The sequence below is a fragment of the Pungitius pungitius genome, chromosome 5 (assembly GCF_949316345.1).
Source record: "Pungitius pungitius chromosome 5, fPunPun2.1, whole genome shotgun sequence".
Classification (NCBI taxonomy): Eukaryota; Metazoa; Chordata; class Actinopteri; order Perciformes; family Gasterosteidae; genus Pungitius; species Pungitius pungitius.
This window is the reverse complement of record NC_084904.1, coordinates 17,720,154-17,737,804: the sequence shown is the minus strand read 5'-3', so window position 1 is coordinate 17,737,804 and position 17,651 is coordinate 17,720,154. Positions and strand designations below refer to the sequence as shown.

Here is a 17,651-nt window from a genome sequence, read left to right as displayed (position 1 = left end):
CCTGTTTCTCAAAACCACAACAGGGTCGCGCACATTAGACGTCATCGTGCTCGCGACAGCCTGCGCGCCATCATCACAGGGGCGTTCGTTATGTGGATCAAAAAGCCTGATTTAACGCAAAGTGCAATGCTTAACGTTGGGGTACACCGTGGTTAAGTCAATACCTTCTTACGTCACAATATTTGTATGGGCAGCTACGCTGGCGTGACTCCGAGCACGCTGCCATGCCCACTCGCAGACATGCAGTGGAAAACTTCTATCTTGGCCGTGTTGCTTCTTAGCGTCACGGGAGCTTCAGCAACTTCCTACGTCATCGGGGTTGATGTGGGAAGACCAGTGGGAGATCTAAAGCCGTTCTGGAGGAGCACTGGTTTCTGGTATGTAGAATTTAAGTTCGCATTTATAATTGCGAAACGCAGCCAGTGACGTGACGTGGACTTTTTGTGTTGAGTTGGAGAAATGTTACGTTTCTTTTCTACCGAATCTACCTGATAGCCTTTCTTTAAAATGAGTCGTAAATACATATATATACACAATATATAAAAGTAAGCATTTTGAACAAAGCAAATACATCTAAAAAAAATCATGTCTATGAACTAGCTTGCAAAATAAACGTATTTTAAAAGTCCATCTTCAAAAGTGCTTTTTGTGTCACTGCTGCTTCAAGCATGTGAATAGGAGGCTGTTCTTTGTGCCACAGTCCCCCGCTCCCTCACACCAAGGCCCATCAGTTTGACCTGAGCATCGACCAGCAGCTGAACCTGGCCTACGTGGGCTCAGTGCCGCGTGGAGGGATCCAGCAGGTCAGGATACACTGGATGCTGGAGTTGGTTACTGCACAGTAAGTAAACTAGCAAGTGAACACATCTCCAGCCACCATAATGGAAATATGACACTCTATGCCATGGATTTGTTTAGATGGAAGGTGTCACACCCTATGATTATGAGTCGCAGTTTTTATTCAGTGTTCCTTCTAATGAATTACCACTTCCTGATTGTATTGCTGTAGAGATATTGGCGGAAAACCTCAGTACGACTTCACTAAACTCGACAAGCTGATAGAGCTCTTGTGGATTAATGGACTCCGACCAGGTATTGAACCACATTCAAAGTAAACCTCTTTTCCTAAATCCATAACGCTCGTCTCTGGATGTCCTGATGTGTTTTTCAGATTTGTGCTTACAGGATAGATCTTAAGCTGCGTCCTGCATGTGCATTGTTTAGTGGATGTTTTATGACTGTTACGTGGTCAAGTGAATATTATTGAACTGTCGCGCCAATAAAGCAGTTCTTTCGACAGCCTTTTCTAAGCTCTTTTGTGTTAAAAGATAAATAAAAAAATTACCCAAGAATGTTATTTTGTTAGTGTTACACCTGTGGCATGAGGCTATAAAAATCCTGATTGTAATTAATTCATTGACGTCCTGTGTTCAGGTTTTGAGCTGATGGGCAGTGTCGTTAACTATTTCACTGACTTTGAGAACAAATCACAAGTTGTTGAGTGGAGGAATCTGGTTTATCTGATAGCCAAGAGATACATCGGTGAGTGCCATCGTTTTGTCACTATAATGTTGTATGAAATTTGACTGCACTCTATGATTCTTTCCTACATAATGAAAAATGTTGTGTTTTAATTACAGACAGATATGGCCTCGGAGTTGTCTCTCAGTGGAACTTTGAAACATGGAATGAGCCCAATAACCATGATTTCGATAATGTCACTGTGTCAATTCAAGGTACACCTATTATTCATCTACATGACATTTTGTCTTATCAGTTTGTTTTTTGTTGCAAAATGTAGCCATTGGTACAAGAAAATGCCCATTAATTGCACATTTAACTTTGCACTCCCTTTCTCTGAAAGGTATATTGTGAGTAGTACTCGTTTTTACTACGTAATCTAAAAGTCTAAATGCGTAATGGAAACTCGTACATCCGTGATCAAACACATTGTCTGGTTGGTATTGACATTAAACACAATCAGACTTGAATCAGTCACTCATGCCTAAGTCCTGTGTGATAACCACAGGGTTTCTGAACTACTACGATGCCTGTTCAGAGGGTCTTCGCGCTGCCAGCCCTCTCCTGAGGTTTGGGGGTCCAGGTGACTCCTGTCATTCTGCCCCACACTCCCCATACTGCTGGGCCATGCTGCAGCACTGCTACAACGGCACCAACTACTTCACAGGAGAGACTGGGGTCCGGATCGACTACATTGCCCTGCACAAGAAGGTTGATTCTTCTGGACTATATAATATGAAATGTTTGTCATATTCATTGCTGTGAAGATATTTCTTTCACTATAAAAAAAAATGTATCTAGTTGATGCATTTGCTTTAGAGAAGCAACACAAAGATAGGGATCCATTTGGCCCGGGTTATGTGGTACCATATTTATTATTTTATCAAAACTAATGCAATCAGAATCATTTTTGGAGGCTAATTTCCAGTTGCTGTTCCTCAGGGAGGAGGCTACTCTTTGCCCATCCTCCAGCAGGAGATCCAGACCATGGGGGAGATCGGGGAGCGTTTCCCCCGGTTCCGCAGCCTCCCTGTTTACAATGATGAGGCTGATCCGCTGGTGGGCTGGTCGAGGCCTCAGGAGTGGAGGGCCGATGTGACCTACGCTGCGATGGTGGTGAAGGTGAGCTGAAAGGATGGAGGAGAGAACATGAAAATCACCTTGACCAGAATTGAATTGAAGATCAAATTGTGTTTTTTAAATGGAAATCTGTTGATTCACACAAATAATTATTGGCGTCATTATTAATCATCTTGATATCATTTCGTTTTCAGTTCTCTGAATAACTGCGGATACCTATTGGTTGAAGCTAATTCCTAATTTTACAGAGAAACAATTCATGTTGACTTTTGTCCTTCACTTTGTGAGAAACACGGATTGTTCAGTGAAACTTAATTTTCTAATTCAAGTATCGGCCTAGTATAGTGGAAAAAGTTCATTTTAGCCTTGTCATTAAACCCAGTTGGTTATTATAGAATACCCAGTTTCTATGCAATATGTCTTTTGCTGAGCTTGCCATCGCATGAATGTTACTACCTACATTAACACATTTGAAAAGCCCATTTTCAAATACAGGAGTGTGGTTTGACTGGGCATGTTTGGCTGTTCACGCGGTCTCCTAAATGACTCTCACCGAGTCTTCTGTCCTGCTCTCCCCCACAGGTAATACACCAGCACCAGGATCTGCTGCTTGCCGACCCAAACAGCAACATCAACTACACCCTGCTCAGCAACGACAACGCCTTCCTCAGCTACCACCCACACCCCTTCACCCAGCGCACGCTGGCTGCTCGCTTCCAGGTCAACAACACCGAGCCGCCACACGTCCAGCTGATCAGGAAGCCCGTCCTCACCGTCATGGGCCTGCTGGCTCTGTTAGGTGACAATCAGTGGATGTATATGATTGATTAAACTCGGTTTTCTAAATCAGCCGCTTGTACAAACCGATCGCCTGCACGTCATGTACTTTTAGGAGAGACTCAGATCCTGGCTCAGGTTTTGAGCTCAGCGGGAAGTAACAACGGCACGCTGGGAGTACTCGCCAGCAGCCACAAGCCTGCAACGCCGGGGCGCTCAGACAGCTGGCAGGCAGCGGTGCTGATCTACAACAGCGACGACAACGGCACCTCCGCTAATACCGACGATGTCACCATTTCACTGAAAGGATTGGCTGCACATAAAGGTAGATTTAGCATTTCTTCGGTAGTGTAAAAGGTGTTTGTAGTTACATTTAATATAAAATTTCTTAAAGAGGCTTCCTTTCAGTGCTGCCTGTTATCCTTCTGTTGGCTATCCAGGTCTTATGTATATCATGTATTACATGGACAACAACATAACCAACCCGCACCAGCTGTGGCAGACCATGAGCAGCCCCGACTACCCCACAGCAGAACAGTTCAGACGCCTCAGGGCTGTGCAGGTAAACACGAGGGCTGAGCAATATCATAGGAATTAATATCATAATTAGTTTCTGCTGAATACTTTATTGATTTTCCAAAAGTTGTGTACACTCATTTTAAGACGCCGAATGTGAAACGTTTTGCTTCTTTTATTTCATGCAAGAAATGAAGGACTTGTGAATGCAGTACATAATACACTAATAGTTACAATTAGGAAAACAAATAATTGGGCCAATTTGCAATAATACATCACGCCCTTTGTACAATGACCACTGTACATATTAAGTAGTGTAAACACAATATATTGTCGATAAATGTAGGTAGCGCAGTTGTAAAGAGTCTCATTGCTGTGGATGAAATGCTTCTGAACTTTGAATTCTAGTATTCAGTGAAATTGATTGTTGAAATGTATTTGCTGTCACCAGCACTATAAACATCTAGGCAGAGCTATTTGGGCCTTTCCCTCTCTTGAAGTGCTGTTAGACATGCTTTGACCCCCTAACGATGAGTCGTTCTGTCAGGACGCTCACGTCGAAGGACCTTGGGAAGTCCCTGCCGCAGACACTCTGACTCTCAAAGCCAAACTGCCCGTGCCGTCCGTCCTGCTCGTCCATGTTTGTGCCCAACCCAAAGCCGGGCCCGACCAGGTCGGTACCGACACACAATTGCAACGTTAAATCAAACCAGATGTTACTGTTTTCCTCTTTTTACAAGTGCTATTTTGTGTTATGGGTATAATAACAGACTTCGGTTGTGTTGGTGCAAGTGGTACACAGCCAACAGAAAATGACTGTATGGAACTGAGATGACTCTTTCAAACTGCCTTTGACCTTTTGAATAGGTCAATGGTTTACACTTCATCAAGATCACCAAGGGCCAAGTCCTGATCGTCTGGTCAGATCATTGTCTCAATTCCAAGTAGGTGCACATACTTATTTCTGTTCTATTTATTTATGCCCTTTTTGCTGCAAGTAAAAGTTGGTACAGATTCATTCATTTCATATTGTGTCTTGAAATTGAGTGTGTAATATACATAACCAAGAACAATCAAAGCATACATTTTTGCATTTGCAGATGCATTAAGACATTTGAAGTGGAGTTCTCCAGAGACAACAAGGAATTCATTAGGATTAATACTCAAGACACCATTTTCACTTCCTATGTTTATTCACCCGGTAAGAATTTCCACCTAAGTATTACAGAACTGAGTTTTTTCATCTTCAAACCATATGGCATCATGACACACAACCATAGGAATACGACCCTGTACCATGTTGTGTTTCGTAGTGGACCAGGAGGTCGGCGGTGTGTACAGAGTCCGAGCTGTGGACTACTGGGGAAGGCCTGGCCCGTACTCGCTGCCTGCGAGTCACACAGGGGAGCATGTCTAAGAGTATTCATATGTTTGTAAATACATTTGTACAGCAAAATACATTTTTGATAATGTGCCGATTACATGATATCCATTCTGGGTGAAGTGTCCAACATAAATATTTTATATACTTCTGATCTAATTTATAGTAATACAGGGAGTACAGTTGTGGTTGTAGTTGCCAAGACTGAGATAATCTGATAAGTGATAAAATACAATTATCATTGGCAAAGAACCATGTACATTTATGTATTTGAGATCTAAAGTAAAAGGATTGAACACATAATCTAATAACGGTAGATAGTAAATGACAACCAAGGATTAAGAAATGTTGCACTAAACTTCTACATTTAAAAAGATTTTTTTTTTTAATTGCAAAATGTCCTTGTTCTTTTCAATGTAATACTTGTCCGCTAATAGTGTCTGATGGAGAAAACTGAGTAATCAAATGACCTCAAACAAACAGTGATTATGCATTTATGACAGTTTAATTTACAACATGAACTTTATAACTTATGAGTGCAGTTACAGTATTACAAGTTCAAGACCTTTACCTTAAATAATGTAACTAAAAATGTCTATTGGCAAACTAGAAAGGTGCTGTTTCATACAAGGTAACAGTGAACGTGTCCATAACACGATGGTGTTTGACTGGTTGGGACCGCCGCTTCTCAAGGGAGGAGGAACAGGTTGGAAATTGCACATGGAGAGATACCGCACACACCCGCTTCACTTCAAAATAGTATCTTCACTTGCTGAAATAAAGTGGTATTAGGACGTTTTGCATATCAAACTGGAGAATACATATTTGAGAGGGTTGAAGCCCGTGAGATTACCTTCTCTCAGCTCCTTGGCGATGCGCTCTTGCTCTTCGCGAACCTTTTTCTCTGCCTCTTCAATCCTCCTCTCTTCAGCTGCAATAGGCTTCAAGTTATCTGTGGAAAGCAGGGAGGGAGGGGGTTATGCAAAAAAAATAAAAATCCATATTAAAATATGCACCAAGCAAGGATGACCTATACAAGGGCCAGAAGTGTCGCAATCTTTAAACTGGATTTGTTTAAGCTTATGCATTTATAAGTTTTTGGACACAATGTTTAAAGTCTCACATGCAGTACGTGTTACTTCCAGTAAAGTGACTGTATCTCTGCACTATTCCAGTTAAGAGCCTGATAAATATCAGGAATAACTCACCATATCTCCTTTTGCCATAGATGATGCCAGCAATCAAGGCTGAATACCTTGCCGTCTGTGGAAGGAGAAAATCACGCAAATTAAGTGGTGCAGTCCCTTCAAAGTCAACGCAAATTCTCAATCAAGTAGTGATGTAAAATATGTTCTATTTATCAATTGAAATTACATTTACTTCAGTAGTTTTACTGGCATTGAGTCCACTGAACTATTCAGTGCTGAAAGTATTCACGCTTTGATCGTGGTCACATCTAATTGATTGAACAAGTTCCCAAAGTTGTTTGGGCCCACACTGTAATTCGGCAAAAAGACAAGCTCATTGAAAAGGATGTTTTCTCAAATAAATAATCTGTCTACCAGAGGTTTTGTAGTTTGACACCCTCAGAATTAACCAGCAGGGGGCGACACCGAGCACGACACATTTATTCTAAAACTATTCTAAAAAGTAACAGCTAAAATGCACGAATTAACGAAAGATGAATTTAGTATTTGCTGAGATGACTGACGTGACATAATTTATACAATGTCTTCTAATTCAGAGGATTAATGTCCATCTCATCCAAGGACATTTCTATTTATAACGACCAGTGCAGGTGATACATCGGCTTTCATAGCAGTTAGCATCGTCGATGATGATAATGATGAGGATTCTTCAATCCATGCACGTAACGTTACCAACAAACAACATTCAACAACGGCATTGACCAGGCCTAAACGCAGCGCAGTTGTTAAAGTTAACGTTAAACTCCAGATTTTAGTAAGATTAAACCTTTACAACAAACGAGGAGGTTAGCTGCGCGCTAGCATGCTAACGGCTAGCAGGTTAGCTTGCTGCGTGTAGGTAAAAGCTACAAATACAAAGGTCATTTACGGTCAAACACGGGTAACCTCTTTTCACGATATGAACCGCAACACAAACCTTGATCAGGGGCGACACTGCGACTGGAGGAGCCATCGTTTTGGAGCAGGCGAGCAGCAGAGGTCACTTTACCAGCACAGGAGAGAGGGCACGTCTGCGCGTTTAGTGTAGCAGATGTTGTGCTCGAGCTACTGCCATCTTCCGGAGGAAAACGTCAAAGTCACGCATGGTTCCAGTAATCAGGTAAATGGAAATACTACAACTCAACATGTACAATAGGCTGCATATTAACTTGCCACGATCCCACAATAATCCCACAACAAATAAAATGTTCTCATATCTAATGATCTATTTTGAAATATGTTGTTTGTTTGAAGGTGTGTAATAAGAAATATGATTTGTTTTCATGTTTATGAGCCCTTATCTGTTTTTTTAAACATTTGATCTGTATGGTTTTGCTTCTATTCCTCCATGTAAAAAAAATGTTGTTTAGGAGCAGTAAATGTGAAGGTGTGGTTTTTAGTCAATGAGGAGACTATTTTCAGGGTCAGTACAGAGTTTATTAACAGCACAGTGTTTATTAGAAGGCAGTGACTTGAGAGCTGCTATGTTTATATTAAAAGCTTTTTTCATTCAATCTCTAGTGCCCAAGGCATAATTAGAAAATTATGATCCAATATATTGTTGACATTATAAAAAATAAGCACGTTCCAACTTCACTGAAGCCACAAACCATGGGGAAAAAAGCAGAAGATCAAATGGAAACTTTGTGTTGTGGTGTATTGCATCATTTTGAACATGTTGCCCTACATTTTTCTCGACAGTTTTTACATAATAATCCCAACCACAAAAGCTGCTAAATACACGTCTAGATGCACCACTACCTGGAATTGAACCCTCAACCTTTGTCCTTGTTCAACCCATTTGTCCCCTATGGCGTACAATTGGGTTTGAACAGTTTTACAGTTATCTATTCACAAAGAGTCCCATATCAAATCAATGTGCGGGACATTGGGGACTTCCAAAACAGCGGTTGAACTTATTCACTGTCCTCTTGGAAAATCTCACCATCCCTCTGTTCTTCACGGCAGATGTGTACTGATTGGACTTGAGTTTAGAGTAATAGTCTGAGAACTTATTGAAGAGGATGGATATGGGGAGACCGTTGAGGATGATTCCAAAAGAGATGCAGATGAATGCAAAGAGACGGCCCAATATCGTCTCTGGGTAGATGTCTCCGTAGCCCACCGTGGAGATGCTGACCTACAAAGGAGGGAGGAGAGCAGTCAGTTGTGATGGAGAAACATGGTTCACAAAGCTTTATTCAGTGTCTCGGTCGGTAGACCTGTGCTGATCCATGTCGTCAATTGGGATCTTTTGCCCCTTTATTAACAACATTGCCTTAGGTCTGTATTTCACAGCAAGGTTTTGTTTTTTGTTGATGTTTAGGTCACATAATAAGTCCTTCTTCCTTCATGAGAATCAACCCAACCAAACAATTGTTGAATTGTATTATTTCCAACAAAGTTGAACAGGAGAAGCATATATTTTTTCTGTATATTTTTACGTGCCTTCGCGGTCTCACCCCTGTGACTAAAGTTTTGGGAAAATCCATTCATACGTTTAAAATTCCTGCTTATAGACCGCAGCAAAACCCAGAACCAATGACTCAAGATCATGTTTGGAAATCCATCAAATACCTAAACTTAACTTAAATACATTCCCCAGGTTATTCCAGCCTTTAAAACTTGTGGCCATAAATAAATGAGTGAATAAACCTGCCCTCATTGTGTTTTGTTGTGTCATGTTAAGGTATTATTCATGTAATGTAATAAAATTAAAAAACGATAAACACACCATTGACTATCAGCATTAAAGTAAGTCAAAGACGGAACCCTTACGCTTTGATGAATTAGTAATAGACCGAGATATCCTAAGTCATTTATTGAAGTTTTTTGATTAAAAAAATGCCTGCTTTCCATATTTCCAAACGATTCAAATTCTCCCTCTAAGTCAACTTCAGAGTTCTGCCCTGCTGGATTTTTAACACGCGTGCATTTTACATCACCGTACTTACTGCTGCCCACCACCATGCATGAGGAATGCTGGTGAAGTTAGTCTGCGGCATGTCATGCTCCACTGTGTACACCATGGCGGAGAAGCTGAAGATGCCCATGGCGATGAAGAGGAAGAGGCAGCCCACTTGCTGGTAGCATTGACGCAGAGTGAAGCCGAACGCCCGCAGACCTGTGGAGTGCCGCGCCAGTTTCAAGATGCGAAAGATTCGCATCAGTCTCATGATCCGCAACACCTGGCCCAGCTGACCCACCTGGCCCACCGCCTGCATGTCGGCCTCGTGCTTCATGTAGTTCTCCTTGTTGTCGAAGATCTCCAGGATGGCCTGCACGTACTGGGGCAGGATGGCAATCAGGTCCACGGTGTTGAGCACACTCCTGCTGAAGGATTTGAGGTCAGGAGTGGACATCAGACGGAGCAAGTACTCCATTGTGAAGAAAGCGATGCAGATGGACTCCACGTACTCCCAGTACGTCTTCCCGCTGAGCTGACCTTTCGGAGTTGTGTATTGCATCTCCTCTACTGTGTTGAGAGTCATGGACACCAGGGAGACCAGCACAAACATGCTGGAGGCCACCGCCATCAGCTTGGCTTTTATCGAGGAAAACGGCTTCTCCATCAAGTTCCAAATCGCCCTGCGTTGGTGACCCAAGAACATGTCGTGAAAGAGCTCCTCGTTCTCCTCGATCTCCACCTCCGCCTCCAGCTCCCGCTGGATCTTCAGCTGCTCGTTCAGCTCATCCTGCCTCTCCTCAAAAGAGATGCGGCAGCAGCGGTTGGTGTTCTTGATTCTCACGCCCCAGTAGTTGATCTCCTCCAGGAAGTTGCGGGGGCACAGCTCGTCCTTGATCCACAGCACGCCAGTCCTGTAGAAGTTGAAGATGCTGTGGAAGACATCTGGGTCCCTGTCAAAGAAGTACTCATTGTTTGTCACGGTGTAGTCATCGCAAAGGTCCAGCTTCCTGTTGTGGTCCGTGAATGTGGCCAGTCGTCCTATTCTGGTCTTGGGATACTTGGCGGCCGTCTTGTAGGCTATCTGGTACGGCTTCCCCCCTACATTTATGTTGATCATGTAGTTCTTCTTTGAGGTAAAGTTCTGCTTGAGGAGGAAGTTCGAAGCACAGTCGTCCTCTTCATCTTCATACTCTGCATAAATGTCGTAGATGTCCTTGCTCAGCTCCTGCATGGAGTTCCATGTCTTCACGCAGCTCTCCTTGGCCAATGGATAAGCAATCTCCGAGGGTCTTCGAATAATGTCTGAATCTGCTACTTTGTAGTTTGGGAAGAGACTTTGCCTCCTATTCCACAGGTTTTCCACCTTGCTGTTGCTCCCCATGTCGATCCCCCTTCTACACGAAGGACAAGGCGCTCAGAGCAGCCAGCATTACTGTTGTCTAATACCACCAAGTATGGAGGACGCAAGCAGGATGCATCATGGCCTCATTAATGTTGCTGACTGAGAGGATCTGCATGCTTATAGGAATTCTAAATACCATTATCCCCAGCTGAGCTGCCTGTTGACATGAGTTTGGCTGTGTGCATCCTTACAAGTACGCATCATGAATTCATCTCGTATTATTTGATAAGTTACTTGATGCAAGTTGATCAAATTTGGGTAATTTCTAAGATGGAATAGACCCAGAGTCTGTATTGTCCTGGGCATATTTATTAATGAATGCAAAGGCATTAAGGATTTTTGCATTTCTCAAGGAAGTCTGATTGCAAAATATCCATTTGTGTTTAACTGTCCTTTTTTATGATTTACAATAAGTTGTTTACGTTGGTTATTGAGCATTGATTTAAAATCCACATATTGGTGGGCAGTGTTGTGCCTGAACGCGTTCACTGAATGACTTGTTCATACAAGTATACAACTTCTTGACTAAGTATTTTATATTTTATTCTAATTAAATTATTATAGATATATTCGTAATTATTGTCTGTACGTTTAGACCACATGTAACCGGACTAAAATTAGTATATGTATGCACACTTGGAAAATAAAACAGATTATGTTCTTTATTCTTTATTCGTTAACACAGTTTGTCCAGTAACGCCCCCTCCTGGCAGGAATAGGACACTGCCACTGATGTTGGAAAATGTCAGGAATCAGGAAACGTTTATTGCCATAATATGTTGGACATACATGGAAATTGTCTTGGCGGTTGGTGCATGACGGACAATAATGACAACATAGTGCAAATAAGATAAAAATAAAATGTGCTAAGACGTGTACCAACGACGTGACAAACCACTCCTTTGTATGCTTTCCACATTCGTTATTGCAACAGCTTTGAGGCAAAATGTTGTTGTGAAATATATTGAGGGATCCTTGCCAAGTCACACTTTATAGAGAGATCACTGTCCTATGTAGAGATAAGAAAACAGCTGTAGGTATGCATATTGATTACAAAAGTAAAAGGAAAGTCTTAAAATTATTACGACTGAGTAATATAGAAATTATTAAAAAGTTGAAAAACATTTCGAGGCCAGCTAAAGAGCCCGTTGGCAATAGAGTAACTGAAGGAATTTACTAAGTATGTTCCCTCTCAGTTTCAGGATGAGGCCAGAGGTCTTCCTATGAATTATTGACAGACGATTATAAAAGAAGCCTGAAGTCGAAGTACACAGAACAGTTAATCCTGATCCCTCCTCTTTCTGAACAGATGCTAATATTAAAACTGCTCCCTGTTCCCTTTTCCGCATTTTGATTTTGACACACTCACTATCACTGAGAGGGGAAATGGCCCAGCAAGGAGATCTACAGTATGTGTTGCCGGACCTGAGAATGTGGGATGTGATTTCTGCACTGGGAGAAAACGGAAAGCTCTCAAATCCTGTCTGCAGTGTCAGTTGTCCTACTATCAGGAGCACATCCAGCCTCACTACGAAGGGCCGTTAAAGAAACACAGGCTGGTGGAAGCTTCAAAGCTCCATGAAAACATCTGTAGCCGACACAATCAGGTGAAGAACATTTTCTGCTGCACTGATAAGCAATGTATCTGTTTGATCTGCTTTACGACTGAACACAAAGACCACAACATAGTCCCTGTCTCAGAAGAAGCAACTAAGAAGGAGGAAGAGCTCAAAAAAACCCGACAAGTAATCCAGCAGAGAATCCAGAGGCAAGAGAAAGATGTGAATGCTCTTCGGCAGACGGTGGACGCCGTCAATCGCTCAGCTGATAAAGCAGTGGAGGAGAGTGAGGAGATGTCTAATGAGCTGATTAAACTCATCAAGAAAATGAGCTCTGCTGTGAAGGATGAGATCAGATTGCAGCAGAAAATTGAAGTGAGTCGGGCAAAAGAGCTTCAGGACAAGCTGCAGCATGAGATCACTGTTCTGAAGACGAACAAAGCGGATTTGGAGAAGCTGTCGCCCCATGGGGATCCAATCCAGTTTCTGCACAAGTATCCCTCGCTGACGCCGCTCCCGAAATCTACCACCTTGCCAAGCCTTAACGGGGGCCCGCTGCAATACTTTGAGGAAGTGACTGCTTCTGTTTCGGAGGCCGGAGAAACCCTACGGGCCAGCTGCAGCAAGGAATGGAACAAGATCTCAAGGAGTGTGACCGAGGTGAATGTTTTACCACTACCACAACTCACGACGAGAGCGGAACTCTTACAATACGCGGCCAAATGTTTCAAACTGGATCAAAACACGGCGAGCATGAAGATGTTGTTATCGGAAGGGAACAGAAAAGCAACGGGTACGAAAGTTCAACAGCCGTATGCTGCTCACGCAGACAGATTCATGAGCAGGTCTCAGGCTCTGTGTAAAACGAGCCTGACAGAGCGTCATTACTGGGAAGTGGAGTGGAGTGGCTTAGGGGTTTCAGTAGCAGTTGCATACAGGGATATCGCCAGAGCAGGAAAGAAAAGTGTATTTGGTGACAATGACATGTCTTGGGCTTTGGAGGTTTTGGACCAAGGTAGTATTATAACTTATAACTTCAAGCACAAGCGCATCAGCAAGAAAAAGTCAATTCCAAAGCCCAGGTCCTCCAGAGTAGGGGTGCTCCTGGACCACAAGGAAGGGATTCTGTACTTTTACAGAATCTCTGAAACACTCTCCTTCACTCTCCTTTACAAAGTACAGACAGAATTCAAACAGCCACTCCATGCTGGACTTGGTGTTTATTTTAAGGGATCAACAGCTAAGTTTTGTGAAATCAGGCAAGGATTTAGCAGTCCCCCCCCCCCTTAGAAACAATAATAATAGAGATCAGCATAGAGAGAGAGTGTTTACAAATGAGATACAAGGTTGTGACAGCTGCTTTAGAAATATATACATATATTGAACCATGTGTGGTGTCCTGTGAGCTCTGTACTGTATCTTCACTGTTGCTGTAACGCTTTATGTTTTGTGTGGGATTTGGGCCTTAATTAAGCAGGGTGAAATGTCAGGGTGAATTTATTTGATAGTTGTGTTTGTTTGTTTTTTGGCACATTCAGACAAAGGAACATTAAGTTTTGTTCATTAATCTGATTCAGAAATACTGTAAAAATGGGACCTCTTGTGTGTAATATATGTAATGTGTAATATGATGCTGCTGTTTGCTAATTGGATATGTTAAGTAAAATGATTGGAGTAAAGTATTTTCTTTGTTTTCATACCTGTTTGACACCAATATGCATACACCGAAGTTAACATTAACTTATTTGGGTTGGTCTTTTCAAAATAAAGCCGGTAACCCTTGTATGGAAAAAGGGCGGCTTAAATAACATGTGTCACATTTATATGGCTAGAGGTTAAATTTGTAATTGAAACAGTTAATTTGTCTCTATTGATCAACCCAAATAATGAAAGAGTCTTACTCAATGCAGACATTTTGAAAAACAACACACACACACACGCGCACACACACACACACACACACACACACACACACACACACACACACACACACACAAATGTGGATCGGTCCAAAAACAAATGCAGTGCGTTTCACAAACAAATACATCCAAACCAACAGTGTTGTGCCTGAACGCGTTCATTGAACGATAGTTCATGAACTCGTTCATATTTTGGGCGAACGTGAACTAAACGTACTGTATTAATGCCCGATGAACGTCACTGTGAACTCGTTCATTCTGGTGTCTGTGAACGGCGCGTTCTTTCAGGTTAACGTTGTTCAAATAAGGTGCCAGATTTCTATTGAAAACACACTGTAAACGCGCCTTAATAAGTAGCGGAAAAAAAACCCAAACTGGCAACACCAGCCTCCAGCGTCGCACCGCGCATGCGTCATCAAAAAAAATGCATGGAGGCGACAGCTGCGTGTAGCAAAGAGGCGGTGTATAATAATTTAAATGAGTTTTATGAAGTTACTGACAAGGTCGGTGAGGATGGCAGGAATTCTTTGCAAACATTTGCACCTTAATGATAACTGTCATGTTTTTATTCCTTATTTAAACAAGACTATTCAAGCAGCATGTGTTTGAGAATGTACTGTAGGGGTGAACGCTGCAGCCGCTGCTAGTGTGGAGTGAATGGACAGCAACATTAAAGCAACAAAGGGGAAATGCTGTCCCCTCAATGCTAATGTAAACCCTGGCTGGATAAGGATTCAAAATTGGATATGAAGCTTAAATCTGATGCATAGCTTCAGTGTTAAAACTGATAAAATAATTGCTGTCTGTGGTTCTGGGCTGTGGCAATCATTTTGAAAAATAATATCTTGCAGCAACATATGGAAAAAAAGAACTGAACTAGTTGGAACTGTGAACTTAGTTCAAATATTTTGAAGTTTGAACTATGAACTGAACTAGTTCATTTTAAAATTTGTGAACTGAACTTTGAACTAATTCATGTAGAAAGTGAACTTTCCCAAGACTGTTGGTGGGTAGGATGGATGGCATACTTAAAGGAGGATAAAGGTTCTAAGGGTACAGGGTTCTGCAGAAGTTGAAGTGAATTTTTATATAAAACCAATAAGGTTTTTGCATGTTGTTAAAAACATCTTCAACAACAGGCTGATATGCTGGCAGGAGGCTCAGGTCCATCAGGAGCAAGAACTCAAGCCACACTGCACAGTTTCTTCCCGACGACATTCGCGCTCATCGACAGAACCCGGCTCCCCCCACTGACTGACTCTATTTGATTTCACACACTTGTGTCTAGTATAGTATTGATATCTGTTCACCTGTGAACTTTTTTATTTGTATTTTATATTTTATTTTGTATTCTATTCTTAATTTAACTGTAAATTAGTCTCTTTTGTTCAATGCTATGTATGCTCCACCCACCATGACGCATTCCTCCAATGTCCAACAAATAAATAAATGTTTCTGATTCTGATTCTGATGGGGATATGACCAGATGGTATAACAAACACAACTTTGCCTGCAACGGAATCCTCTTATTGGTATCAGATTATTGTCCTGCTGATTAACAGTCCCACATGACCAGAAATGGTGTTTCGCAAGGCACCCGGCTGAAAACATTGTGAACCACACAGCATTGATCTTTACTTACTTTCCTGCTGCCAAACACCGCTGACTGGTTAAAACAATTAGGGATTTAAGTTGTTAAAGCAGTGACATTTAAATAGAGATATTAGACCTAAGCCAGGTTTGTTAGAGTGGTGTGTCAAGAGAACAAGAGATAAAATAGATTTGTAATGCAAGCAGTGGCGCCGTGCAGATGAGGCTACAGTGAAAAAAGGGAAATGTTACTATGACATTCAGATGTTAGACAAAAAAACTGTGTTTCAAACAAGCCAAATTACATTACAAATGTTATGGGTGGACAAAAACGATGCCTGATGGGGATTTACTATAAAGGGGAATCAACTGATGCTGTCCAGTCCACTTCAAGTTATGTTTTGTAATAATAATAGAATTTTTTAAATGAAAAAAAGAGCATTTACATTTTACTTTTTATTATGCCATTTGTTGATGAATCATAGTTCGTCATTAATTTGTTTTCTACTTCATGAAGTCTAACCTACAGAAGAGCAGCTGTTACGTGTGGGTGGGAATCTTGTGTTTAGGAGCTAATTACCAGAGGTGGGAACAAGTCACTGTCATGCAAGTCACAAGCAAGTCTCAAGTCATTGCCCTCGTGTCCCGAGTCAAGTCGAGTCAAAGACGAAGCAAGTCCCAAGTCGAGTCACAAGTCAAAGCCAACAAGTCTCAAGTCGAGTCACAAGTCAAAGCCAACAAGTCTCAAGTCGAGTCACAAGTCGTACCATTTTATTTTCGAGTCATTTCGAGTCCTTTTATTATAGTGGGGACGGGGAACCCTGGGTGATGGTGCGCTGCCTCACAGACATAGACTACGAAGGGAAGGGTAATGGTGGATCGACTGTGACTGTGTTATAGTACTGTAACGCTCACCCCAATGCTGCAGCGTAAATAAGGAGGCGATGACTGGCTTGCAACTCCGCTGCATCTATTTATATAAAACAACTCAACTTCGGTCACTTGGCCGTCACCACGCCGAACGAACACTTCCGCATTCACGGCCCCCCAAAACTCGGGTTGTCTCGCGTAACTACAGCTGGTAACAAAGCATAACGTGAACACATGCAACATCTGCATAACTGATTAACTAATAACTTTAACTCAGCTCATTACACTACTTTAAAACGGACGTTGACATAATGTTGGCGAGGATTTCCATCGGAGTCTGAATCCGGGTTAAAAAATCCCGATTTTTGTAACCATGAACGAGCTGTCTCGTTGATACGGTCAAATGGACTGCAGTGATTGGATGCTGTTCAGGCAGCGCGCGCTCTCTGCATACAGGTGGCGCACATTTTTTTGACAGATGCAGATAAACAGAGCGGCGCGGTGGTGTGAAAATGTTTTCCCCCAGTTTTCATGGGAAGTAGCAAGTCTTCTCGAGTCAAAAGGCTCGAGTCCAAGTCAAGTCACGAGTCATCGGTGTTCAAGTCCAAGTCGAGTTGCAAGTCTTTGTACGTTTTGTCGAGTCGAGTCTCAAGTCATCAAATTCATGACTCGAGTCTGACTCGAGTCCAAGTCACATGACTCGAGTCCACACCTCTGCTAATTACTGCTTAATTGCACTTGTGCTGACCTGCTTTCACATGTAAAGATGACTGCAATGGTTATTTCCAAGGTTAAAAATAGTACCTCTCTCATTATAAATGTGGGTCGGTACCAGCCCAGTGTTTCCAGTACAGAGTAAAAGACTAGTTTCTAGTGTTTTGTATATTTCTACAAAGAGTTTTTTGAAAAAGCTTGTATAACATTTTATAAACTATTCCAGA

The 17,651-nt window shown here is 42.0% G+C and overlaps 3 protein-coding genes across 4 annotated transcripts; 2 read left to right on the top strand and 1 right to left on the bottom strand.

Moving 5' to 3' along the window:
- The first annotated feature begins 50 nt into the window (after positions 1-50).
- On the top strand, positions 51-6,072 carry idua (alpha-L-iduronidase). Of its 2 annotated transcripts, none has more exons than XM_037482889.2 (14): positions 51-377; positions 701-841; positions 1,010-1,092; positions 1,435-1,542; positions 1,641-1,736; positions 2,030-2,232; positions 2,464-2,643; positions 3,184-3,400; positions 3,494-3,703; positions 3,819-3,940; positions 4,442-4,567; positions 4,762-4,838; positions 4,995-5,095; positions 5,208-6,072. In XM_037482889.2, exons 1-14 carry the CDS (start codon positions 187-189, stop codon positions 5,309-5,311), a joined length of 1,959 nt encoding a protein of 652 aa, XP_037338786.1. In that variant the 5' UTR covers positions 51-186; the 3' UTR covers positions 5,312-6,072. The 2 variants fall into 2 exon arrangements, with proteins under 2 accessions (XP_037338786.1, XP_062418443.1); XM_062562459.1 differs by having other exon boundaries at positions 277-377; positions 668-841.
- A 1,633-nt stretch (positions 6,073-7,705) lies between these two features.
- Positions 7,706-10,801, bottom strand: LOC119225186 (potassium voltage-gated channel subfamily V member 2-like). The gene is made up of 2 exons (XM_037482891.2): positions 9,417-10,801; positions 7,706-8,602 (listed from the first exon to the last, which is right to left on the bottom strand). Exons 1-2 carry the CDS (start codon positions 10,749-10,751, stop codon positions 8,336-8,338), a joined length of 1,602 nt encoding a protein of 533 aa, XP_037338788.2. The 5' UTR covers positions 10,752-10,801; the 3' UTR covers positions 7,706-8,335.
- Positions 10,802-12,127: 1,326 nt separating this feature from the next.
- Positions 12,128-14,086, top strand: LOC119225132 (E3 ubiquitin-protein ligase TRIM16-like; the record flags this gene model as incomplete). The annotated part of the gene is made up of 1 exon (XM_037482809.2): positions 12,128-14,086. A coding segment is annotated over one exon (1,494 nt), but the record flags the coding sequence as incomplete, so codon positions are not given.
- Positions 14,087-17,651: the final 3,565 nt, after the last annotated feature.

What these genes read in the sequence shown, in the direction of transcription:
- idua (XM_037482889.2), top strand. Translation starts at nt 187, where the DNA reads ATGGGCAGCTACGCTGGCGTGACTCCGAGCACGCTGCCATGCCCACTC. An exon ending in AGGATTGGCTGCACATAAAG is followed by an intron (nt 3,704 to 3,818) that starts GTAGATTTAGCA and finishes TTGGCTATCCAG; the next exon opens with GTCTTATGTATATCATGTAT. An exon ending in GACGCCTCAGGGCTGTGCAG is followed by an intron (nt 3,941 to 4,441) that starts GTAAACACGAGG and finishes TCGTTCTGTCAG; the next exon opens with GACGCTCACGTCGAAGGACC.
- LOC119225186 (XM_037482891.2), bottom strand. Translation starts at nt 10,751, where the DNA reads ATGGGGAGCAACAGCAAGGTGGAAAACCTGTGGAATAGGAGGCAAAGT. An exon ending in ATGCATGGTGGTGGGCAGCA is followed by an intron (nt 8,603 to 9,416) that starts GTAAGTACGGTG and finishes CCTCCTTTGTAG; the next exon opens with GTCAGCATCTCCACGGTGGG.